Source organism: Ambystoma mexicanum, chromosome 12, assembly GCF_040938575.1.
Source record: "Ambystoma mexicanum isolate Mex_15411 chromosome 12, UKY_AmexF1_1, whole genome shotgun sequence".
In the NCBI taxonomy this organism is placed as follows: domain Eukaryota; kingdom Metazoa; phylum Chordata; class Amphibia; order Caudata; family Ambystomatidae; genus Ambystoma; species Ambystoma mexicanum.
The window spans coordinates 235,111,558-235,138,484 of record NC_090936.1 but is presented as its reverse complement, the minus strand read 5'-3'; the positions used below and the strand labels follow the sequence as shown (position 1 = coordinate 235,138,484).

The following is a 26,927-nucleotide window of genomic DNA, read 5'->3' as shown; positions in this document are numbered from 1 at the left end:
ATGGAGTCCTATTGTCCTCCAAAATGGGCGATAAGAAAAATACGCACATGACTTGGAATAATGCAGACCTTTCTGTGCACCCAGTATTTACCACATGTGGTAATGGTAACTTGAGTTTGGTGGTTTTATCGGAGGTAATAACGCCAACAGTTAATCAGCAACTCAAGGCAACTACTATCGTTCATTAGGCAGTGTAATCAATATTACTGAAGGATCTGATTGGTAGGGCAATTTAGTCTTCTTTCGTCACAGTGGTCACCCTCTGTGTTATCAGTGCGTGAGCTTTCTCTGGGGGAATCAGCACTGCATTTGGATTGGCTTTCCCCCCCCATTTTCCATCCTTTATGACTATGTAATAGCTGCAGCACGGAACTCAAAGGAAACAGCACCCCAGTCAAGAATCTACCAACCCCATTTTTCATCCTATGTGACTATGTATGAGCTGCAGCCAGGAATCCCAGAAAGGAAATAGCACCACAGTCAAGAATCTGCCAGCCTCATTTTCCATCCTATGTGACTATGTATGAGCTGCAGCCAGGAATCTCAGAAAGGAAATAGCACCCCAGTCAAGAATCTGCCAGCCTCATTTTCCATCCTATGTGACTATGTATGAGCTGCAGCCAGGAATCTCAGAAAGGAAATGGCACCACAGTCAAGAATCTGCCAGCCCCATTGTCCATCCTATGTGACTATGTATGAGCTGCAGCCAGGAATCTCAGAAAGGAAATAGCACCACAGTCAAGAATCTGCCAGCCCCATTGTCCATCCTATGTGACTATGTATGAGCTGCAGCCAGGAATCTCAGAAAGGAAATAGCACCACAGTCAAGAATCTGCCAGCCCCATTGTCCATCATATGTGACTATGTATGAGCTGCAGCCAGGAATCTCAGAAAGGAAATAGCACCACAGTCAAGAATCTGCCAGCCCCATTGTCCATCCTATGTGACTATGTATGAGCTGCAGCCAGGAATCTCAGAAAGGAAATAGCACCCCAGTCAAGAATCTGCCAGCCCCATTGTCCATCCTATGTGACTATGTAACAGCTGCAGCCAGGAATCTCAGAAAGGAAATAGCACCACAGTCAAGAATCTGCCAGCCTCATTTTCCATCCTATGTGACTATGTATGAGCTGCAGCCAGGAATCCCAGAAAGGAAATAGCACCACAGTCAAGAATCTGCCAGCCTCATTTTCCATCCTATGTGACTATGTATGAGCTGCAGCCAGGAATCTCAGAAAGGAAATAGCACCCCAGTCAAGAATCTGCCAGCCTCATTTTCCATCCTATGTGACTATGTATGAGCTGCAGCCAGGAATCTCAGAAAGGAAATAGCACCCCAGTCAAGAATCTGCCAGCCCCATTGTCCATCCTATGTGACTATGTATGAGCTGCAGCCAGGAATCTCAGAAAGGAAATAGCACCACAGTCAAGAATCTGCCAGCCCCATTGTCCATCCTATGTGACTATGTATGAGCTGCAGCCAGGAATCTCAGAAAGGAAATAGCACCACAGTCAAGAATCTGCCAGCCCCATTGTCCATCCTATGTGACTATGTATGAGCTGCAGCCAGGAATCCCAGAAAGGAAATAGCACCCCAGTCAAGAATCTGCCAGACCTAAGAAGTGCTGCAACACGAACGATAATCCGCTCCAACTGACAGGATTGTAACCCAAAGAGAGGTGAACAGTGCAACATTTCAGTTTGTTTTAGCTAGCCTCAATTTAGCCCTAATTATTTACCCCAGCAGACTGCTGGTCCCTTTAAGGCATAACACTGGCCTTACAAGGTTGATGGTGGACTTGGGAAGTTACCTGGGGATTTCGGTGTGCTTCAGCTTGTGAGGAGCCGCGTCATGAAAGCTCTCTCCGTTCTGTGCTTTGGTGTCGGTAACTCCCTTCTTGCGATCCCAGCTTGGCTTCGCCTCTTCTTTAGGGGCCTTGTCTTTATTTTCCTTGTTGAATTTGTCATCTTTGATCTGTTCCAGACAAATCATAAAAGAGATGGCAAAGCCTAATCAGTACAAGTATGCAGACATGAAACACAGCTGTACTGTATTCTCTGTTGCCGGGGGCCATACGCCACATTGCCTTGACCTCAAATTAGGAAGCGCTTTTTAAAAAAAAAAAAACGCCTCCATGCAGTTAACATTTGCTTTCATTTTACATTAAATATGTAGACCTTTTTGGAATAGATTTAACAGCTGCTTTATTTGATCTTGGCGTTTCTTGAAAGTGAAATAATGTCGATACGTTATGACATTGCCTGTTAAAATCTCAAACTCACCAATTTGGCCTTGACATAGTACCAATATGCACCAATCAGCAGAGAAAACTGTGGTCACAAGACAAAGGTAACCTTCATACGCATCCCATCAGGTGTGCTAATTAAGCAATAAGCCCAGAGCTGGTCGGGCATTAACGCTTCAAGTAATGCCCAGGGGCCCATAGTTACGCAGGCTTGGAGCTGGGGTCTGTACCATGTGTTAAAGCCCCCGCTCCGAGCCTCCTCATTGGTTGGGAGGCCGCCACCCCCCACCGGGGTACTAATCTGACATCCTTGCTATGTCCACCTGTAGTGCAGAACAGAAACGTCAGCTGGGTATGTCAATCCTGCGTGCACCACAGGGGCGCTGCTGTGACTCCTATGTTCCTAGTTGGCATAGGCAAGCCAGAAGATGGCATCTGATATGCCATTGAAGCTATTCGTCATCATAGAAGTCATACTGAAGCCCTCAAGGACAGGAATGTAGAAGATATCATGGTTCAGTGTCAAGATATTCCAATATCATTAGACAATAATTTATATGATAGAGGGCCTGCAACATTTGGCTCTCAAGCTTCTTTTTCTTGTTAGGTTGTCTCCAGATAAACAGAGCCGGCGATTTCCATCTAACTAGATTATGGTCGCCAAAATATGCCCCAATCAGCCAACCATCACCACTAGATCTCTTCCCACTTCCCAGTCTCCCGCACACACTGAAGCAGAAACCTACACCGATTATCCTCCACCCCTCGTTTCCAACAGAACAAATCAGGTAAGCCCAGTACAACTACCGCAGTGCCACTCATTCTATCTCTGAGCAATTCCCTCTGCACACAAAACCTCACACATTCCAACATATAATGAGACACCGTCTCCAAGGCAACCGCAAGCCTCTCATGCCACTGAAGCAACTCTACCCATCATACACTTCCACCCTGCCAACCCCGCATGACCCCAACCTAAGGCGATGCAGAATAGTTTCCTCCCTTTGTACCAACGCCACACCCCCTTCTAATGCCTCAACCTGAACCTCCCTGCACACTGCCGCCCCTTCTAACTCATATCCCTCCGATCCTGCCACATATCCTTAATCTTGGCTCGCACCAACCCCTGCATGTCAGCCACACTCAATGGAAGTTCCACATCCACCTCCCCCTTCAACGTGGCCCCATACGCAGCCCGATCCACTAACTCATTACCCAAGACCCCACAATGACTGGGGACCCAAGCCATCTCCTCCAGATGTATCCGCCGCAACACACTCCTCTCATCGCGGTCTAATAAGCACAACTATATCCCCCCTCTCACAATTCCCCTCCTTGATAGCCAACATCGCACTCAGCTGCTTTGGACTACAACTCCAATCAGTCCTAGCCAGCATAGCCGATGGGTAAGGAATCTGGAAATTGCGGTCCAAAACATCTGAAGAGAGACAGTTGGCACCCAGTAGCATTAGCTTCATTATCAGTGATCGCATTCACCTAACCCGACAGATGTTAGTTGTCTTAGAAGGTTTATTGCATTTAAAAGCGATTCACATATGTATGCCGTCCTTACCTAGAACTCTCATATAATGATATCACTGAATATGTCATGTCCCTTAAACGTTCAATAACACTATTTACCTTATGGCCCACATTCTCATATAATGGCACAAGAAAACAAAAGTGCAGAGGTTGTGCTTTTTTCACGTGTGCCACTTTAAGAAATGTGCAAGTCGCATTATTCACAAAGGTGACCTGCACATAATAGAGTGGGTGTTCAAATACACAGAGAACTGGAAACGAAGATTCTCCATGTGAAATAATGGCTGCTGAGAAAAAAGGAACCGTGGACCATGGAAGCCATCTTGGATTTAAGGCGTTGGCTATTGAGAAGTGGTGGGGAAGGGATGCAGTCGGTTTCCTATGCAACCGGGTGCTGGTTGATATTCACAACAAGCTCTGGCAGTGGCGGGACAAACGGGTTCTGACGGTTAATCAAAAAACACATTTCCTTTATGCCTCTGTGTAGAGAGAGCGGTGGTAGACAGCTTGAGATATGCCATCCTAGTAACGTGCTGAGTGCAGGTCTGCTCCGTGGCACTGCCAATCCTGGCATACCCTATGCTAGTTAGTCTTGTGTGTTGGACACTCTGCTGAGAAGGGAGACAGGGTTTTGCAAAAACTGGGATCAGGACGATTTCCCCAACTCCTGTCCCACCCCCACCTCGAGCAAGCACCCTGCAGGAGATCTCTAGGTGAAGTACATGAATGGACTTAAAGATGGGTGCAGTCCTTTAGGAAAGGATGGAGATGTCTGGTTTGAACTCTCTCCATTGGAGTGCGGGCACAGCGCTTTGAGCCCGTGCTTAAACTTTAGGAGCTATCCGCAAGCTGCAGCAGCCCTATACAGGCAACCAGTAACGCCTGGAGCCCAATACTACACGTGTGCCAGAGAGGACTAGTGTTCCAACCCATGAGCGATCAGAACACGCTCTCCGCACAGCACTCCTGGATTGCTGAAGTAGGGGGCACCGCCAGGTAATTCCTCAAACCACTTGCCCGATGAGTGAACAATGGTTGTGATCAGTGCTTTAAGTGGGGTAAGAAATGGGGGGGGGCCCTCATTCAGGGGCGTGGCTTGCCTGATGGGCGTGGCCTAAAACATGAAGGTGTGGCCTAACGAAGAGCATGTAAAAATGAACAGGGGTGGTCTTGTCTACATAACTAAGCGCATACTGCAACACTGCTGGTACACCCAAAACGTGTGGTCCTGGGCAAATCATTTAATTGCACTGCTGGGGGTGAGGCTTTTTAAAAAGAGAGAAAGTTGACAGCTTTTAATATGAAATACAATCAGTCCTTGCATTCGGGGAGGGGGGCCTACCAACAACTTTTTTACTAAGGGGCTCGACATAAAAAAGTTTGTATACCACTGCCATTGCCCAATGCGGCCAGGGCATCGTTGCAGAGCCCAGCACCTGCACGCAAGTGTGCTGCCGACAGGGTAAGGGGACAGGTGGAAGATGTTGGCTACGAAAGCGCACTACCGGGGGCCCTCATATACCCCCCACCCCAACAAGCAAACAGAAAAGATTACAAATGGTTCTGTTTTTAAATGCCCTGGGGAGTCCTCCGGAGTGAAGGGGGCGATGCCTGCTCGCAGGGGGCGTTGGGTAAGAAATAAGAGACGGTTATGACTGTGGGGAAGAGAGGCTGGGAGCATGGGAGGAGCGGGGCAGAGGCGGTGGGTGTGTTTGGGTTCCACTGATAGGCCAAAGTTGTTTAACACCTCTGCATCTGTTCTCAGCTCTGTTCTGTTTATGCAAATGCTATAACGCCCCCTAAAATAACTTGCCAGGCCAGCACCAGCACCCCCGCCCTTTATTCTAATGTCTGCCTTCTCTCTTTCTTTCTCTTTCTTTCTTACTTTCTTTCTTTCACCACCTAGCCACACGTTCCTTCCACCCTTGCCCCTCCTCCTCTCACTTGAGTGAACTCCTCTACCCCCTCAGAAGGCATCCCCGCATTCCAGGGGCGTTGCTAGCGGGGGGGGGGGCTAGGAGGGTTATAGCCCCTGATCTTTTGGTTGTAGCCCCGGATTGAATCTCAGGAGCTACAGCCAAAAGGCTAGCTAGCCCCCAGTCCCGACAGTTCTTAAATCAGCATAGCCCCGGGTCTTTTCCAGACCTAGCAACTCCCCTGCCGCATTCCCTTACCTGTCCCTCCTGCCTGTACTTATTCTGACATTGGTCACTGCCCCAGGCGTTGCGTACCTCTCCTGCCGAGCCCCTGGCTGTCCCGCTTCCCCCGGTGTCTGTCCCACTGTGGGCTGTGCCTCACCGCTGCTCTGTGCAGGACTGTTGTAACTTCGTCGTGCGCCCTCTCCCGCCCTGGGGGCCCCATCCAGCCCTTATAAAGACAGCCACACCACGGAAAACTTATTGGGGACACCCCTTTTTTTCCTTACACTTTTTTTTTAAGTCCAAACCCCAGCTCTGGCATAGAAGACTGGGCACCTTTGAGTCCCGTCATGGTGTTAATGGCTCAAACGTTACACTTTTTTGTATCCTCTCCTGTTGTGCCCGTTACTCTCAGCCCTACCCTGTAAATGGCACAACAGGGAGTGGAGACAAAAGGGTGTTAATAGTGGGTGGGACACTGCACGTTTTTGCAGTTGTGACTAGCACAAGTGCCAGCCAGCCACAGCTTCGTGCAAACTGACACTGACTGCCCTGCACTTCTTTCACTCACAGCTGCCTGACTTGATGACAGCTGGCTCATCTTCCGTCGCGGCTGCGGCCGTGGAAGGACAATGACCCGCTGTCAAGTGGTGGAACCGTAGGGCCCTGGCAAGGCCCCGGCTGAGCCTCACTTTTTGGAGACTGCCGGGGTCCAGCCTCGGCAGGCCCTGGCCCAGTTAAAGCACTGGTTGTGATGCTGAATTCTGTTCACCTGTGTGCGGCCCAACGCCACACTTCCAAACCGCTCTCGTATTGTAAAGCCACTTGTAGTGAAGCAGCCCCCAGACTAAAGAGAATCGGCAGCCTCGCTATCATGCGCAAAATCCAGCGGTCGAACATATATTCTTTAAAAATCCTTGTGCCTCGAAACCCACTGTCGGGCACCTCAAGCTCAACTAGGACCTGCACCTCTGGCAAGGATCAAACCCGGATGGGCTACACACAGTCCCGCCAAAGCACCTCAGTCCTGATGCACAGCATCCATACTAGTTCAATGGTGGCGTTCACGCAGCAATACACCAGCTGATCAGATAGCACAGATCTCGTTTCTGACTTAGGGTGGCCAACTGTCCCGGATTTTGCAGGATTGTCCCACAATTAGGGACTCTGTCCCGCCGTTTGCAGCGTGGCTGTGCGGGACGCAGGTTGTCCCGACTTTCGTCAGGACAACCTGCCTCCAGCACAGCCACTCTGCAAACTGAAGTGGGTATGTACACAGCATGGCGCGGCCGCCTGCTGCTTTCTTTCCGTGGTGGCTCTGCAGCCCTGGCTCCTTTTGAGCCTACAGGTCGAGCTGTAACGCTCGACACCTGGCTTCATTCAAATGCTAATGGTTTGTTCCTGGGGTCGTGATGGTCATGTTTGCAGTTAAAAAACGTGGCCATCACCTCCCAAGGACAAACCATTTGCATTTCAATTAAGCCAGGAATTAAGAGCCATTAAAAAAATGTAAATTTAAAAAGGGGCGGGCCAAACGTGAATGACGTTGGGACGTCATCGCCGCCTTGTGGACAAGTGTCCCGAGAAATACTATCAATGAGTTGGCTACAACAGGTTCGAATCCCGTGGGGTCGAACTCAGCCCGTCATCCTTCCGAGGTCCAGAAATTGAGTGCCACGCGGAAACCCCGCAACAGCTATGCTAGTGCACATAACGCGCTCTGCCATCCTCGACCTGACAATATGCGAGGATGACTCGAGGTGCCCATCTTTAGACAGCATGCCCTTGTTATCAGAAGAGCTCATCTCTGCCCGGGCATTCCAAAACGGTGCCACTTTGTGTGTTAACTCCCACCCCTTGCCTGCTCCTGTACCGGGCCTGAGGAAACATCACTATTGTTTGGCGTCATTAAAAAGACACTAGGGGATTAAATCACCACCCTATTTTGGAATTAATTAACCAAAACCAGCATTAAAAAAGGCAAAATGCTATTTTTAAAATACAGTGCCAGCAAAAATAATCCCTCTAAAAAAATGCGGACAATTGTTTCAAATGACAATACCTGAAGAAACCCTCGCACATAGTATTTGATCTTTTGTGCAGAAGTACTGGTGGAACAGTCGGAGAACTAAAACAAAATCCCTTATTTCCCACGTCCTGGAATCTTTATTGGACAGTCACCTCGTCTCCAGTGCTCCACAATAGCTCTAGGATTTCATGAGATCTCCGCTGTTCTGCTACTTAGGGCTTGCATGCCCTCCTCATTAAAATAATAATAATAATAATTTCCTTGCTTCGCACAGTTTTCCAATCCCCCCCGCCCACTCCCGCCACCCTTGCTTTGTAACAAAACCCACTTTTCTTGCCTTCTCTTTCTAGCTGTGCTCCTCATGTTGGATTCTGCTGGGACAGCTTAATCTTGCTATAAAATAGTTCCCAAATGGCCGGAAGAGGGCACTGTGGGCTCACAATAGACACGGAAGAGGGGCTGTGGGCTCACAATAGACACTGTAAAAGGACAGCCACATCAACATCCTGCCTCCGACTTGATTTGAGAACTTCAGTTCACGGAGTACAGCTTTCATTGTCCCAGCAGCGTGGTGTAATAGTTTGCTCTTTTTTTCCAAGCAAATGTAACTAAATAGTTTCCTTTGATTTCTGTCTATTGGAACCTGCCTCTATGGGCAATCAGCCTTTCTTTGAAGAAGGAAAATTGCTCGTCCTTTGTAAGAAGGGGTTTGTGAATATTCATTGTTCATGCCCTGCTCCTAAGGACCGTGGATTTGTTTTGAAAATACATTGTTTATTACCTATGGCTTTTTAAAATCAATAGTGCAAGGGGCGTTGCATTGTTCCGGCCCAATCGCGCATGTTCTGTGTCTTGACAGAACATCTGCTTCCGCGCCTCCACCCCAGTCACCCTGCAGTAGTGCACTCACATATCACCATACTAAATACAAACAGTTTGAGATTTTGTGTGGGAATGGGATTTTCTGATTTCCAGACATTGGTCTAATGGTAAAACGGGGCCATAAGGTGATCAACGCAAAACCAAAGAGGTGATGGCTGGAAGGTTTGGAATTAATCCTAACCTCTAGCATTGCTCGGGCAACCCTCTAGAGCATCATTCTATGCCTGCCAAGCCATTACAAAAGGGTAAAGACCATATGCAAATCAGGCATGGTCCCAACCCAAAAGGGGCAGTCCAGCCCGAACTGCTAGTCACATCCCTTCTGCACGAGACCACAAGCATCCCCAAACATGTTTCAACCTTGTTGGGTGTCATCAGTGAGGAGTAGCTTGGGTCTCTAGGCCCAGCAGGCAAGGAACCCAAGTCTGGGCATACCCATCCCACTCGGGGTGACTTACACAAAACAAAAGAGGTGATGTTTGAAAGGTTTGGAATTAATCCTAACCTGTGGCATTGATCTGGGGAACCCTCCCGACCATTGTTCTTCACCTACCAAGCCATTACAAAAGGGGAAAAACCATATGCAAATCAGGCTATAATAGGGTTTCAATGCTAGCTGAAGGCAAACTTGTTTAAGACAATACACCAGAGGTTATTTACAGTTGCATTTAAGCCATTTGCTCTCAAGAGATCGCCTAGAAATAATAAAAAAGTAAAATGTTTGATGTTTTTGCATGATAGAGCTGCCTAAAAGAGATCTTGTTTGGGTGTGCTTAAGTGAGGAGAAAAAGCTAGTCGGTGGGCACGGCCATAAGGATTAGCATGGCCATGGGTGTCAATGGGTTGGTAAATAACCATATGATATGATATGATATGATATGGTATTTATAACGCGCCTTTACACAAGTGTTTCAAGGCGCGACGAGACAGGGGGGGGTAAACAAGGGGAGACATACAACGATCCTACTAGGCCAGGTGTCATTCAGATCGCGCAAGGGAGGAGGGGAAAGGGAGAAGTGCAAGGGGAAAGGGAGAGGGGAAAGTGCAGTACAGGGTTATAGCATACAGGAAAGTAACAAGGGCCAGCTAGTGGCAGTGCGAGTAAATGCAGATAAATGCTGGGAAGGAGGGGCTGTAGGGATACAGACACAGTCCCATAGTGCAGGGGGTGCCAGGGAGGCAGTGCAGGGGAGAGTGGCTGGGCCAAGGACCGAGAAGGTGAGTGGCCCAGTTGCAGATTCAGTGCAGTTTAGTAACTTTAGCAGGGGAGAGAAAGCGGGGGCGAAGAGGAAGGTTTTGAGGTGCTTCCAGAAACGGAGATGGTTCTCCTCAAGTTTCAGGGGGGCAGGAAGGCTGTTCCAGAGGGAGGCCCCTGCAGCAGAGAGAGATCTGCCACCAACTCGTTGTTTGGGAAAGCGGCTGACCATGAGGGAGTTGGAGGCGGATGAGCGAAGAGCTCGAGAAGGAAGATATTTAGGAAGTGGGAGTTGAAGGTATTTTGCCCAAGGCCCCAAGGCCTTGTGGACAATGCAGAGGGTTTTGAACTTGATCCTCGCAGCCACTGGGAGCCAGTGTAGTGATTTCAGTCCCGGAGATATACGGTCCATGGGCTTGAGGCCAAGGACAAGTCTCGCAGTTCTGTTCTGGATGAGTTGCAAACAACAGACACATAACATTTCCATCCTATCTGTATTCCTGTGCAATAGTTTCAGTTTATTTGTGGCGCTAAAGTGCCACCTAATACTGAAAATATTGTTTTCTGTGACATACATGCAAATGTAACTAGGAGTGTACTTAATAGCATATTTAATATTTGGACACAACTGAGTAGTTGACCAAGTATTCGTCTGAAGCTGAATGGTTGTAGATTGACAAATCAAATTTGGAACCTAATAAAGACCCTTTATTGTTTTATGTTCAGATAAGTATTTTCTTTACTTGTTTTTTGTTCCACGCATTAGGGTGCAACCCAGAAAAATAGGGATAAGTTGCAGGAAAGAAATTTTGCATAGGCATAGCCAGCACAACTCCAAGCAGAAAGCTTTGCAGTTGCAAAGTCACTGGTCGCAATATACAAAATGCACATTGCGATTTAGGATTGCCGTTGCAAATCTTCTCAGCTGCTTTGCGAGGGTGATTCTTGCAACTGGGCGCCCCTCACCCCCGTCAGTCTCACAAGAAATTTAAGCAAATCATGAAACGCTTATCCTAGGAAAGAAGTAATCACAGGGACAGCCCAAGACCTGGGCAGTCTGTGCCTTTGCCCAGGGTCCCGCTATCAGGGGGCCTGACAGGCAGCGCCTGCCTGCCTCAAGTATACCAAGTTATATTGATTTCAAGAGGGGTTGTGCTCCTTCCATGTATGCATTTCTGGTTGTCCGAGTGAAGCCACGGTGTCACCTCCCAATCTCTTGTGACACTCTAGAGACACTCTAGAGACAAAATCCTCTACCCAGTGGCCCATCAGATGCTTCTTCGAATGGGAAATTACAATTGAATTACATTTGTAGATTTCACTTTAGGATAGGTTTACTTTCTGTGCGTATATTCATGGGTGCCAGCTTTTGATTTTAGCTAGAGGGGAGGAAATTCCCAGACCGCAGGAAGCGAGGGAGCTGTACCCAGCCCCAAGTTGAAACAACACATTTGACAGCATATTTTGCTGCCGGATTAGGAAAAAAGAGATTTGATTTTCTGCAAGGTCTAAACATAGAGCATCTCAGCATCAGTCACCTAACCTGTTGAGTTATCTTTGCAGTATCCTGTATTAAGAGCCCCTGCTTCCCCTTAGTACCCTTGAACCCAAACAGCACTGGAATCAAGGCTGAGTGTGGGGAAGGCGGGGGTGCACTGATGAGTCTCCCGTCCCCTTTTGAAGACATGGGAAATTGCTTACTCTCACTGCCTCAGGACCTCCCAGGTGTATAAACTAGTGCACTCGAAGGCAATGCTGCAGTAGACACAACCTTCCCTGCCTGCTGCAGGCCCAATCCCGGTCCCGACATGACTTCATTGGAACCTGCTTGAAGTCTATTTCTTTTGACAGTCAAAATAATTCTTATCTCTACCTTCCAAATTAAATTCATATTGCTAGTTTGGACAATATGGGCAAATCTAAACTCAATACAAATTAAAGCAATTGTGAAATTTCTGCAAAAACAGCAGTTAACTTCTGGTAGCAAACACAATCGCCATATTTTTTCAATGCCTTTTACAGTCAGATAGTGTGTTTTCAAACCAAAGTTTCAAAAAAATCCTTTTGCAAACAAAATGTCACCCAATTACATATGGAAGAAGTTTGTGAATTGCAGACTGGTTTCAGTTCCCAGCTTTGCTACTTAACGAAAGTGTGTTCTCCCAGGGTAATCCTTGTATTTCACTATGCCGTACCTGCCAAAATTAGAAGACTCTACATGGTATTAAGCTCACACAGTCCACTACTTCAAAAAAAACATCACTCGTGGTATTTCCACACCGGTAAATATTAATAGTGACAATTCATATACTGGACGACATGGTTTGTCCCCTACCTTACTCAGAGCAACGTGTTTCTAATTTAACTTCCCATGATACCCTTACATATTAAAGACTCATTCTGTGATATCATTTTCTCTAATATCCCTGATGGCATTATTCATGCAAATAAGGAGGCCCACACACCTTTTGCCACCCAGGGCCTGTGACGAATCTGGACAATTCGTCCCTTCTCCCCAGAGGGGAGCCATCCCCTTTCAGAATAGGGAGGTGAGCCCACTCCACAAGACCCTCGCTAGAGGTCTGGGGAAGTGGGTCCTCACTGGCAGTAACTCCCCTCTTGGTGACAAGGACTCCATTCCATATGGATATGGAAAATACTTGCATATCTCCCACAAGTACTGGATTTCACAAGAATCCTTCTTTAACTCTCTTGGCTGCAGGCAATGCTGAACACAGCCTGAATGTCCTTGACGAGGAAGGGCACTGTTTCAGCTATCCCTATGGCATGTATAAGAAGACGATTCGTAAAGCAGAGGGGAACTCCTACGGAGGCAGGCAACTGCTAAGCAGATGCGAGCCTCCACGGTATTCACATCTTGGAGGGCCCAAGCCACATTGGGCCGCAGAGCCAGTGGAAGCAACGAGGCGGAATAAGACGCTAACTACCGAGACTAGACAGTACAAGGGAGCTTGGATCCCTCGAGCTCTGCGAACATCGGACCATGGCTGCAGAGACACATAGCCACGGGGAAAGCAGATAAGGTTTCGGGAACATGAGAGACCCAACACAAAACCGACCGCTACAAGGTACCGACATTCTAAATAATGATCGGAAAGCATATCACAGTTAGGAGAGCCTGAGAAACCAAAGAGTGGAAAACCCCTAGGAAAAGGGGATTGAGAGAAAGACGAACAGTGTAACTAATGACTGGGAAAACAATTCAGGTTACAAGAGCCTAGGCATCCCGAGTGTGTAAAATCCACATGAAAGGGGGAGTGAAAGTAAGACATACTGTGAAAAACAGCTGGAAAGGCATTCAGGTTACGGGAGTCTGAGAAACCAGAGAGTAAAAAATCCCTATGAAAGGGGGTTTGAGGGAAGTATGAACACTGAATAATGGCTGGGAAGCTATCTGGGTTACGGGAGCGTGAGACTCCAGTGTGAGCAAATGCTCTAGAGAGGGAAGAAAAGAGATATAAAGACTTTTGAAGTAAGGCTAAGAAAGCCAGAGAGACATTTCAAACTTTGAACAACCACAGTGGACCAACGCCCTATACATATATCTATACAAATCCTTTGAGTAAAAGCAAATGTCCTGACAATTGTGGGACTTTCGGGAGTCCCAGTGCTTCAAAGGAGGAAAACACAAACCCTGAGGAATGGGATTGTTTACAGTTTTCGGTACTAACAAGGAGAGACTGAAATCCTTCACCTTGTTAGTATCAAGGCTGGGAAGAATATCCTGCTGTGGAAATGGACACTTGAAGACGGAGAAGCAGTCAAGTGCAGACAGGGCCATGCAGAAGCCTTGCCAGGATAGTATACAGAGCCTCCCCTTTTCCATTTTTAGTAAGGGGGTTTCTAAAGTGGTAAGGCCAGTTAGTTGGATAGGATTCAGATTAAAAAGGACTTTATTTTGGACTTAAACATACATCCTTAGCTTTTATTTCTGCTAGATAGGGAACTTGCCTCATGGAAATAGGGCAAGTTAGGGGTTTTGATTTTTTTCATTTTGAATGAAACCCTTTAACCATGGGACAAAACCATCCAAGCCCTTCTTCTTGTCTGCCACAGGTCCCACAAACTAGGGCAGGCTCCAAGTAACCATTCACCAAGGAGATATAGTCCTGGGAGTGACTCTAGAACCATGCCTGGAGCAGCAACCCCCAAAGTCCTCTGCTTGCCAGGCCGATGTCCGCTCCACAATATAGCATGTAGGGACAAGGTGCTCCAATTCAAGCCATGCTGTGTATGACAATGCAGGAAAGTCAGCTTCCCATCCCTTGCAGGCCTCCTTTCCTGCACAGACTACTGTTCGCAAAGAGGTATCTATCCAAATGCTGCCTCATTAATATGGAGGGGCACCTTAACGCTTATAGTCCTTTTCCCCGGTACACACATACGGCCTAAGATGCCTGGCTCCATGTTCCACATGGACAGACTCAAGTCCCTCCACCTCTACCCTTTAAGGCAGACTTGCAGGTTAATTTAAGAGACAGATAAAATTGGAGCAGGGTCAACCGTACACTGCGACCCCTGCCCAAACCCATAACCTTTGTAAGGACCCCCGTCTATAGGGAAGAATTTCCTGACCCCCTCCCCCTGCTCAGTAAATCTCCACGTACCGCTCTCCTCACCAGAACACACTTGGATCACATGTATCTCCACCACACCTCACCAGCACGTAAAGACCTCAATACCTCTTTTATGTTATGTTAGGTTAACTCACTTGTAAAAGATGAAGGTGGGCAACTATCTTATCTTACTACACGAACAGGATAGTCTTCAGCTGTTTTCTGAAGGCCAGACGGTTTGTCTCATTGCGTAGGTGTTCCGGTAGAGCATTTATGACCCACACATACAACATTTAGGAATGAAGAGAGTCGGCTCGAGCAGGGGACTGCAACCTGCAACTCTTCAGATGTTTTGGACTGGGAATCCCATGCTCACGCAACCTTGACTATGCCGGTTAGGATATTGATTATTTATTTATTTGCATCACACTCGTACACAAGTGTTTCAGCGCGCAAAGTGTTTTGCCGTTCAAAAAATCTAGTGAGCCAGAAATTGCAGACCTCTGCCCACTAATGCTATATTAAAAATATATATATGTCGCTTAAGTGCTGTTTTTGGTCTAACCAAGTTTTATGAACTGGATATTCAATAATAAAATAATCTAAGTGGCAATTGATTTGGGACCAGGGCAGACCTTCTTGTCAAAACACAATGTTCCTGCATGACTTTTTCGGGAAACCTAAAATATGCTAAACCAATAGTTTGCATGCTACTTGGATATTTTATAAGTTTGTGGGTCAACTATTGGTGCCAGAGAAAATAAATAGTGGGGTTAGCACTTACCCTATACTTTAAGATGTCATGCTGCTAGCGGGCAATTTATGGGGCCGATTACAGGGTACATATATCCTTAATGTTCACTGGCCCCAAAAGAGGAATTTGTTGTATTTGCAAGCAGAGGAATGGAGAACACGCCACTTCATAACCTACTTTAGACGTCGCGCAGAAGTGTTCAGGGTGAAGGGCTAAAGACAACATTGATGCGTTGAACAGAACATTTTTTAACATTATATGTAAAATCGAACCTATAGCTTTTTTGAATCTACACAAAGGCCCATGTTATGGGATGTGGCCGTCGCCACAAACTGGACGTGTGCAACACAGATTATCCTGTACCAGGGAAAGTCAAGAGCCCGCCCACCCAATGTAGGGTCTGCAATAGAATGGCCAACCTACATTCTGAAGCAGGGCCTAACGTGCTAGAAAGGGGTCCGAGTCCGTGATAGCACCCTTTAAAATGGCCCCCTGCCCAACTTGCTTGCCTCCCATTGTCACGGTTTGAGTGACACACACACCCACCACCCCCCCCACCCCCAACACCTCCTGACCCCTTCCTCTTTGGAAGCATAATTTCCATATCAAGCATTTGGCGTTTTTGTTACTCTTATTTTACCAAATGCAGTGACCCCTTGTTCCTCCTTGCTTCTTTGTGTTGTTCTATTGCCCCAACACATTTTAAAATCTATTCTTATTTAAGAAAATATATATATAACGGTTTAAAAATGTGAACTTGGCTCTAATTTTAAAAGATGTCACCATATTGAGGTGGCTCATGCCCAGCACAGATCTGTGTAATTTCATTTGCTAGTTGTAATGGCTAGCCCTGGAAAACACACCCGCTTTGGGAACAAGAAGATGCTTTGAACCCCCTGTTTGCTCCCGGGTCCGGCGTAAAATAAAAAGAAATCGTACCCAAATTAGGTACTCGTCTACAAAATCAAAAGGAACTAAACCACATATTTTAAAACCTACAACAATTGGAATATGAATCGGGGGAAAAAACACCCTCTCTACGATGAAAACTCATGAAGAAAACATCCCTCTTAGCCTTCGGAAAGGCTCTGAAAACCATACTATTCAAATAGCTTGTATCCACTCTGCTGTTCCTCTGTAAACCAAGGAACCTGAATACTGCCTAATCTGTAATGATCTAGTACCCAATAACTGTACACTGCATTTTGCCTGCACCTAAGTGAATATGGTGCAACAGCGCCTCGATGCCCCAGGGCAGTTGCGCGCTTTGTAAATGGAAATAAATAAATGAAGATGTAGTAACTGCTTCTATAGGAAACTAGCTGGACTTTAGGAACAGGGTTGAGAGAGTAATCGAAACAGAGGATTTTTGTTTGAAGGAACTTTTTACAAAAAAAATGTATTACACATTGGGGTTCCTTAGTACCACCCTGTGGCCAAAACAGAGCTACGGGAAAGGAGTGAAGGAATGAGGAGTAACATATTTGATTGGCATTGCTACTTGCAATACTTGCGGCATGTATCAGACAACTTCCCTCTTGTTATTTTTCTGTGTTTTATGCCTTGTCACCAATAAGGGGTTGTTTTACTAAACATGTGTCGTTCAAACAAAAGCAAAGTGCAGAGCAGGCTGAGCACACCGCTTGTTCTTCAGACTGTAGGTAAATAATTCAGCCCCCAGGAAAGCCCCCTTACCGTGCTCCATAAGGGTGTATGGACAGGGTTTGGGGGACACGCGCTGGTCTCCAAACTGTGACTGGCTGGCAGTTGTTGCGTGCAAGCCCCATGCCACTTGTAGTCTCAGTCCCTACGTCTCAGCCATTGTCTGTATGTCAGTGTTTCAGTCAGGGTCAGTTTCTCAGTCTGTTAGTGATTGTGTCAGTGTCTCTGTCAGTATCAGTGTCTCACTGACAGTTTCTCAGCACCTGTGTCGGTGTCTCAGTGTCAGTATGTCAACAACAGTGCCTCAGTATCTAAATATAGTTTTTCAAATGGGAAAAAGGGGAATAGACATGAGCGCACTCCTCATACTAGCACTATCCAGGTAAATGTTCTCCTTCATGCATCCACGTCCTCAGATTGTTTTTCTGATATTACTTGTGTACACTAGTTGGATAGTTTTTCTTTTTAGATTTTTCTTTGTTTCCCTGTGGGGAGGGTGGGTGGGCACATACGTTTCTAAGAAGATACAAGCCACAGAAAGACAATTACTGGGTAAATAATGTTTGCATTCTGAGGCTTGTGAATGTGCTCAACTCGCATGCTTTGCATAGAATAGTAAGCATCACCCAATGTTGGTGGAGAGTGAGCTCAAGGAACAGTAGCAAACAAATGCTGTAAAACTGCTTGCCCCACCTGAGACTCTGTTCTTGCTTGTGTGTTTATAAACAATCTTGTGTCAAAGTGTGAACAGAACTCCATGTTAGCACGTGACAAATTGCCTCTAGAGGAACAATAGCGATGAATGCTAGTGTTGCTCCTTAAAAGTGGGCTCTAGGCGTAAAGGGAAACGTGTTGTTTGACAGAGTGTAACAAAGTTGTATACACCTAAAGAGGCATATTGCAAAGGTTGCTTTTCTAACTGGATCCCCTTACATCCCTATTGCCATTGACACAAACAATTGGTCTTCATTGTTTGGTTCTATTTTGGGAACACATGACCGCTTGGTAGACATTGAGTAAGTGCAATGCCCTTTCTCATCTGTACATTTGGATTTTGGAAGAAAGCTGGCAATTCAATGGGTCAGTTGGCATGGCATTGGGATACGTATTTTGGTGAAAACCTTGAATCTGTCCTTAACGTTACTTTTTGTTTGTGTATGAAAGGATCTGAAATTTAAAATGCCTGTACGGCCCGCATTCTTCCGATTGAGTTGACAGAAATAAGACAAGCAATCTTATATGAAAGATCCCTTAAAGGAGCTTTATGCATAGGCTCTAAAAGAGAACCCATTAACCTGGATAGAATGGTTTTAAGGTCCCAACCTGGTGGAGCATGCGCAACTGGAGGATATCGGTTTCACTACTCCCATAAATGAAAACGCGGGTGAGTGGAAGGCACCTTTCTTTGATAACAATCGCGTTGTAGGGAGCCAGGTTAGGATTCACATAGATTGTTCACAGAGAGAGAGAGAAAGAAAGAAAGAAAAAGGGGCAAGGAGTAGCCTTAAGCCATCACAACCAGCCTGTCAGTTATTCGGCAGTAGGGATTACTGATGTCTTGTGACCACCCTGGAGCCAAGGGGGGCCTGGGCTTTGAGTGAGAACCACTCAAGCATAGACCGGGACAGCCCTTAGGGAGTCCCTTCTCAATTATTTCAATAAAAACCCTTGCACTCTCTCGTGGGTTGTATGGTGTATGTTGTTGAGGCCAACTGTGACAAATTACACATCATGGTGTCAAATGGAACCTATCAGGGTCGGAGTGGGCATAAAGATGGCTTGGAAAATATTGAAAAAGTAGCCCGCAGTCACAAATGGTAATGTGTTCCTTTTGTTTGAGTAGTGTGGAGTTTTGTTGGGGGGTGGGTAAACATGTGTTTCAAATTGCATATTTTAAAGACTGTTTGTTCAGTAACACTGATTGGCATAATAGTGAAGTGTATCAAAGAGGCCTACTTTGGGCAAAACACGGGCCCACCACACTGGCATGTGGGGTCTGCACATCAAACATTCCCATATTGCCCTAGGGGCTATTTTGAGCGTGGACCATGTCCTGAACAACTGAATGAGAGCTCTCCAATGTAAACTCCTTGTGATCAGGGAGGGATAAACCCCATTCTCTATAAAGGGTTCCCTACTTGCAAATGAGGATATCAAGGTTTGATCACTTCCCTCCAGAGGAATTCTTGTATAATGCATAAATCATTCTATTATTTAAATGCAAGGCCGCCTCATTTGTTTTCTGCATGGAGTCTTTGGGCCTCATTACACGGTAGGAGGTGCGGCATGGCTACTCCCTTACCTCATACCGGGTCCGGGTAGGCGTTATGCGGACCTACTGGGTCATTCTGCCCCTGGAGGACCCGGTAAATCCCCATTCAGAAAACCATTCCCCGTTCCCATTCGAGCCCCCATAGGGCTCAATGGGAATAGGGAAGGAGCTAATAACGGTACCGCAATTTGCGGTACCGTTATTAGCAATGAAGTCCAATGGCGGGTCCCGTCCTTAACATCTGGTCAGACCAGGCGTTAAGGACGAAACCCGCTGAGGCACCTCGTAGTAGGGCGCTAAGGTATTACCGGCACCGGTGACCTTACCGGTACCGGTAATCCCTTAGCGCCTACTGTGTAATGAGGCCCTTTGACTCTTTGGTTCTGGTGTACATTTAGGTTAAATTGTGCAGCAGATCACCTCTTGTTTACACATGCACCCATGCGAAATGCACCACTTAAACAATGCCCACTCTCACTGCATACAGCACAGGACTTCCTGAGCGGATATGGTTTTGGACAGGGTTCTTTTTTGTGGTATGGGATTTGTTCAAACCTTGCAGTTCTTGAATGTTACTCGATTAAACATATGATATGCAAATAGTAGTAGCAAATGGGTTCACATACTTACAACGCACCGTGGCACCCGCTCCTGTGTTTACAACAGAAATGCAATGCAGAACACTTTGCAGACAGTCCCTAAGAGTCATACCATGAGAATAAGAGATTTGAGAAAAGTCGGAAGAGGAGACCAATGAGGTAGTCAGCAAAGGCACGATTAAGGGAGCGAGTATAAACACTCAGCAGAGGAAAGTGGGTCATAGTTGGGTTGGAAATCAAGAGAAAAACAGGAGATATCAGGAAAAGGTTGATTAAGTGTTAAAAGCCTAATAGTTTGGACACACTCTTAGACACTGCTTAAATGCACCTGCGTTTCCGGAAAACATAATTACCTCCTCTTTCTTGAAGCCAGGCCGAATCTTTTCTTCCTGCCACTTTTCCTTTTTAGCCTCCACTCTCACTTCTTTCTCTTCTCCCTTTCCAGTTTTAAAATGAAAATGTGATTCTAGAAGAAGCCCTGACATCACATAGAACCTTTGGGCTGCATCACAATATCTCGTGCCCATCCTGGCAGCAGTGCAGCTTCTGCAAACGCCCAAGACTTCACAACTCGGCAATGAGCCGGGTAGAGCTGGGCGTGGAGCACAAGGAGTTAATCTGTACCTGTGCATCATCATTTGGATGATATTATTGGTTTTTATTGCTTATGCCATGGACCAGGTTTCAAGTGATGGCCACCACTGTCAACTAATTCACAATGGTCAAGAGATTGGGATGCAGTCCAAATCGAAAAGGTGTCATATTTCTGAACTAAATGAGTGCACTTCAAAAAAGCCTTGCCACTCGTGATCTCAGCTGTGTGCGCACACTTGCATCACTCCATCCTTTGTGTGAAGTGCCCCTCCTTTGGTTTCACATGCGTTGTCTGGGCACAACCGCAAAAGTTGCCGCCGCAATGCAGCGCAGAATGCGCAGCGCGCAGCTGTGTCCACCACATCCCTGCTGTATGCTGGGATGTGTGATCCATCTTTTCGCATGCTGTTCACACCATGCATTGGTAGCCTAAGGTTGCCACGTGTTTGCCTTTGCATTGTGTTGTGTTTATATATATTCAGTGCCGATTATGGCACGTGTGTTTTGTTTGGCTCAGTTCCTGTAGACTTTTTCCTTGGTGATTCATGTTTTCCAAATCATTCTTCTGGTAGATTGCGCAATCAGTTTCATACTCACAGTAATTGCATCATCCCGACATAACCCCGACTCTAAAGATGTCCATTTATATTCCAGCACCCACTCCCAGGACAATGCGTCTGAATCTTTTTATTATGTTTTTTTTTTCCTTACGGTATATCCCTGACTATTGTCATTCAGTCCCTAAAATGGAGATGTGCTTATTTTGTCAGACTGAGTGCTGCTCTGCTGGTCTCATCCCATGCATCCTTCTTATATGTGTGTGTGTGTACACTCTCTAGCATGCATGTTTTGTTACATCTATATGAACAGCTGTTCTTCTGCCAGAGACTTAAGTCCTGATTCTAAAAGATTTTACCATGAGTAAATCTGGCTTACCATCGATTTGCACAAGGAGAGGGCCCTTAGCTTCACACATGAAGTTAAACTGAGTGAATAATACCTGAGGCGGCAGGCCGAACCTAGCGGTTACGTGTCACCACCCGAGTTAAGGTTCTGAGTAAAGCGAGGGTCCCTTAAATTGCAATGTAATTGGTTATTTATAACGCGCTTAATACCCAGAGGTTTCTAAGCTTGGATCCGGGGATCGAACCTGTGTTGCTCCACGTTGTCTTGCTTCCAAGACGAGCGCATTGACCCTGAGCTATCCTCCCTAAAGCACGTGATGTTCCCATTACGAGCCTGTTCTTCCCACCAGAGAATAATATCACAATTAGCCCCTGTGTTGCTCACACGTGGGGGCTAAGGTATCATTAGATTTTAAAAACAGACATTATGCAGTAGTTCCACAACCGCTGAACTTCTAAAGTCCCTTTTCTTTGTTGATGACCAGCAGGGGTGCACTGGGAAACAAAAGAGGCCCTGGAGATAATTTTCAAAGTGGCTGCACATTACACAGTTTCACCAAGCCCAACTCTTTTCCTATGGGAACATTTGGAAATGCAACACAAAAGAGGCCCAGAATGCCGAGGCCTACCAGGAAATCTTCAGAGTTCCCTATAAGCCCGTCCAGCCGTGATGACCAGTAAGTCATTAAAACAAGCACTTTGAGGGTACGCCTTTACGCGAGGAACCACTGAGGAGGGTCTTTTTTTTTTTCTTACATCTAAAGAACCCTTGAGGGGGAATCGATGAATGGGGGAGGCGCCTGCAAAGCTGCACACAGACTGCAAGTTATGAGGGTCATACCAGTGAATACAGCCCCCATTCCGAGCTTCATGATTGGCTACCATCCCTCATTAGGATGCTAATGAGTAACACCGACTGACTTAGCCCTGAATCTAAAAGCCCTGCCCAGGTGTAACTCGAAAGTAAGTCACACTTATTTCTGGTAACATCTTTGTGAGTCAGGCCATACATCCCAAAACATTTAGGGCTAATTTAACCCCTTGCCCACTCACTTGCCAGATCCTACAGGCTACTCGTTGTCCACCACCTGTGTGTGACATGCAATCTTCACTGCTCTCCCCCTTCAATGTTCTCCTATGTCTTGGTGCACATCAGAACATAGGCAGGCAGGCAGGCATGCTTAAAAAGGTTACACAATGCAAGAAAGGAGCTCGCAGGTGGAAAGTGAAGTGGAGAGCCATTTCCAGTTACATGCGAAACGGGTTGCACAATGTCATGGGTTATACAGAAACACACACAACGCGGGATCAGGGAGCGTGCATGGAGGAACAGAGCGGTGAGTGGTGCCGGTCCAAAACGTGTCTTGCATTACATTTCTCACAAAACACAGTTGTTTCCAGTGGTGGTGCACACAATGGACGGTACCTGTTTTCTTAGGAATGCTGGCTGCAGTTTTCCCTCTGGGACTCTCTTCTCGTTTACCTGCTTGTCTTCAGTTTTCTTTTTCTCCTCTGCCTTCATTTTTTCTGCTTTGAGTTTTGCTTCTAATTTTGCCTTTTCCTCTGCTGCCCTTTTCTCCTCTGCTTTTTTCCTTTCCTTTTCCTCTGCCTCTCTTCTTTCTCGCTCTTTGGCTGCCTTCTTTTCCTCCGCTTCCCGCCTTTCCTTTTCCTCTTTTGCTTTCCTCTCTTCTTCTGCTCGCCTCTCCCTTTCTTCTGCTGCCCTCCTCTCTTCTTGTTCCCGTCTTTTCCTTTCCTCTGCCGCCCTCTCTTTCTCCTCTCGCTGCTGCTTTTCCTGTGCCACCCTCTCTTCCTCCTCTCTTCTCTGCCTTTCCTCTGCTACCCTCCTTTCTTCCTCTTCCCTTCTTTCCCGTTCTTCAGCATCCCTCCTGTCTTGCTCCGCTCGTCTTTCCCTCTCCTCAGCAGCTTTCCTCTCTTGCTCTTGCCTTTCCTCCGCTGCCCTCCTCTCTTCCTCCACTCTGCTTTCCTCTGCCAACCTCCTCTCAGTTTCCTCTTGCCTTGCTCTGTCTTCTGCTGCCTGCTTTTCCTCAGCTTCAATGCTCTCCCCTTCATCATTTTCCCTTTTCTCTTCTGCATTGATGTTCACTGCTATTACCACTTGTTCTTTCTGCTCATCCAAGTCTTTTAATTCAATTCTCATTTCTACCTGATTTTCCACTACGATTTCTGGTTCGGGCTTCTCGTCGTGGTTCTCCTGGTTTTCAAACTTTTCTTCTTTCTCCTCTTCTTCTGGTCTCCAGTCATTTGTCTGGTATGACTTTGTGACAGTTTCATTCTCCTCATTCTCATATCGATCACTGCTGGTTATTTCGGTTTCATCCTTAGGCACCGACTCGTTCTCCTGAATCTCATTGTCCTCTCTCTGGTTGCGCGTTGCTGCGGGTGCAATGTAATCTGTTATGGTTGGATCAAGTTCTTTTTGGCGATCCAAGGCTTCCTGCAGGCGCTTCTGGCGCCTTTCTTCTCTTTTTGCCAATCGCTCCAGCAGAGCGGCTTCCTCATCCGTCGAGGGTTCACTGTTGGTTATGGTTGTAGTTTTTATTTCGTCTATGGATACACTGCGTGAGAAAAGAAAATCAAAGTTTCACTGCATGAGCTATATGATCAAGATAACTAATCAATGAGAACAATACATTGCATCATTACAAGTCTGAAAACAACTCATTTCGTCTCCCCATATTGTAGCAAAGCATTGGAGTTGGCCACTGTATTCATTTTGGTGAATTGTCCATTGCTCCTACAGAAACATTTTAACCACATGTGAGCACAGCTTCTTTTCTCTGTTGGACAGGACAGGATAAACCTCGTTGTACATTGTCAAACATGTTTTGATTTCTGATTTGGGCTAGAAGCTCCACGTGTGTAAAGTTAAAGATCAAAACAGACTTCATATTAACAATTTGACCATCACAACCGGAGTAATGGGAAGGTAGTCTGTATTAGCGCAGGATCCTATCATTTTTAGAATAGCCACTAGCCAGTCTCCAAAAGCCCCCGCCCCCAAATGTCAAGGACGCCAACCTAAAACATTTTGAATGCACCAAGACCTGCCCAGCATTTTTAGATGTATTTGTTCAAAGATATTAAGGTCTCACTGATTGCTAGCAAGTAACGTAGGCCAGCCATTTCACTCAAATTGTGCTTCTGTGTTACATACAAGCATTGCTAAACCAACAATTTTGAATTTTGTAAAAGGAGGAGGAATCATGCACTCAGCCATATACACACGCACACAGACACCACAACCCCACCCCACAAACCCCCCGCCGCCACCGCCCCCCTCCCTCAAGGCACTGGACAAAGCACATCTGTGCCTCTCCCTGCCATAGACACCATCCCAGGGATGTCCTTGTTTCACTCGGCACCACAGAAAGCAAATAGGATGTGGCATAAAGCGGAAAGGACGACAGAAGTGCCAGAGACACAAAAAGTGAAGAAATGGAGTTTGCTGGATTGATGTTCTGGGAGCACTCGGAGAGGAGTGCTATGGAAGCGAAGGTTAAAGTTGATTAGTATCCGGCGAGAGTCAAGCAGAACGCAACACGCATTCTGATTGGCTCTCCCCCCCCCGGGGCCTATACCTATGGGCCCCGGTGCATTACCTGAGTCGGTAATGCCCCCGCCGCTCGGTGATATTGCTTAAATAGGCACATGTTCTGAGTTACCGGGGATACAAGAAGTATACAATACTGGGGAAACCAGTGGCAAGAAACCATGGATACAATGCCACGTGTATGTGGGCTATTTGAATTATCTTAGCCTCCTATTATAGTCTAAAAGAACAAATCTGGCAAATATTGGCATGAGGCAACAGGCATTGAAAGGGGTGGGAACATGTGGGAGGCAATACATAATGGTTTGGTGCCTTGATGGCATTTCAAGGAATACAAAGGGAATGCTGCTTCCTCAATTTCCACATAAGTAACAGCCTCAGATGAGATCAGTGATGCAGACCCACTGGCTGAACATTGCAGTTTTGAAGCTCAGCTATATTGGAACCTCCTAACAATCCAACTTCAAGGATGGAACCTGCTTTTTTTTATATATATGCAAGTGCTTCCCTCTTGTGGTTGAAGTTCTGTGAAATGTACAACTCTGGAAGTGCATTTTACATCATTTAGGGAAGGATTGCATTGAGCAGCAGGTGTTCACCCAACATGAGTTCTTTCTTTGATTAGTAAGTGCTTCCATGTTAAGTGAGCGATTGTTACAATAACTCCACGACAGAAAACCATCTCAGTATTGCTTTCAAAATCTTCACAATCTCAAGAAAGAGCGGGAAAAATGTGGGAGGAGCTACTTCATGGTTTTGTGCCTTGAGGGTCCTTCAAGGGATAAAAAGGCAAACTCTGTTTTGCCCCCTCTAATATCATAAACGTGCACACTACCTGACTCGCTAGACGTTGTCTGCCCCTCTCCTCCCTGCCACCATGTAAAGCTGTGCCCTTCCTCTTTGCCCCTCTGTATCCTACATCCCACTGTATATGTTCTGCTGTTACCTCTGAAAAGCGCTCGTTATGTATCGGTCTACCTCTGTAACGCGCTCTGTTGCTTCTCAAAGCTAGGTCTGCACTCAATAAATACCATAATAACAATAATAATATGAGAAAGCAGATAGCTGTTTTTGTGGGTTTTGGACTTCAAATCCCATCAGCCATAGCCAGCACGGTCAATGGTGAGGAATCATGGGGGCCGTAGTCACACACCTGGCGAGTCAACGGTTGCAGACCCCTGCTTTAGTAGTTCTTCCCAAAACCAGAGAGCTTTGAAATGCGATCTACCCAGCCTAGCACACAACACAGCCGATGCATTGTGCAAGTGAGATTTCAAAACACTCCCTCTGCAAACCAGACCCATGTCTAGACTGGCCCTTTGTGTGAGACAGAGGAGAGGCCTGTGTCGCAGCTCCACTCTCCTCAAGATAAGGGTCAGCTGGGCAGGTGCTCTAGAACTGTGCAGATAAGCAACCATCCCTCTACAACCTACTATGAAACAGGTGGAGGCCCTAGAGATAGCCCTTCAGCAAATGGGCACAATTGGCTAGACTGGTTATTTGTGGATAATAGGGCTCTGATTAATTAACAGGCCAGCAGATATGGGAGTCAGCCCCTCTGGAGGCCAGCAAGCCAGGCTAACATGGGCATTTGTGGGACTGTCGGGCTCACCGAACGCCACCCTCTCTCTTCCTGGTTCACATTCACTTGTTACCAGACCAGGAGACATTTAAAACAAACCCGGGCCACATCTCCCAGGTGTAGCCCAGTGTACATTCAGTAAGGGGACAGAGCCATCTCCCTCTTCCACCTCCACACCTTTATAAAAAGGTAAAAAGAGTGGGTGGAGGGCATGGGTTTCACTGTGCCCAGGCCATGTCTCTCAGGTGCGCCCCAGGCAGACTTAAAAGTGCGGACGGGATGCAGGGCTCTCAGCCCGGTGATCCCATGAGGAGACCGAGTGCAATGCTGAGGGCCCTGCCGGTGGCGGGACTGTCAGCGCATCACTCCCTCTCATCAC

General features: G+C 46.6%; 1 protein-coding gene across 14 annotated transcripts in view; it reads right to left on the bottom strand.

The window, feature by feature from the left end:
• The window catches only part of CALD1 (caldesmon 1), a 669,061-nt gene that overhangs the window by 115,021 nt on the left and 527,113 nt on the right, over positions 1–26,927 (bottom strand). For 8 of the 14 annotated variants that reach the window (XM_069628357.1, XM_069628356.1, XM_069628358.1 and 5 more), the window contains 2 exons: positions 23,560–23,971; positions 1,812–1,975 (listed from right to left, as the gene is read on the bottom strand). In XM_069628357.1, coding sequence (XP_069484458.1) covers positions 1,812–1,975; positions 23,560–23,971 — 576 coding nt within the window. Of the gene's footprint in view, positions 1–1,811; positions 1,976–20,249; positions 20,334–22,821; positions 23,972–26,927 lie in introns of all 14 variants that reach the window. The other 6 variants (XM_069628351.1, XM_069628350.1, XM_069628352.1 and 3 more) reach the window with 1 other exon arrangement.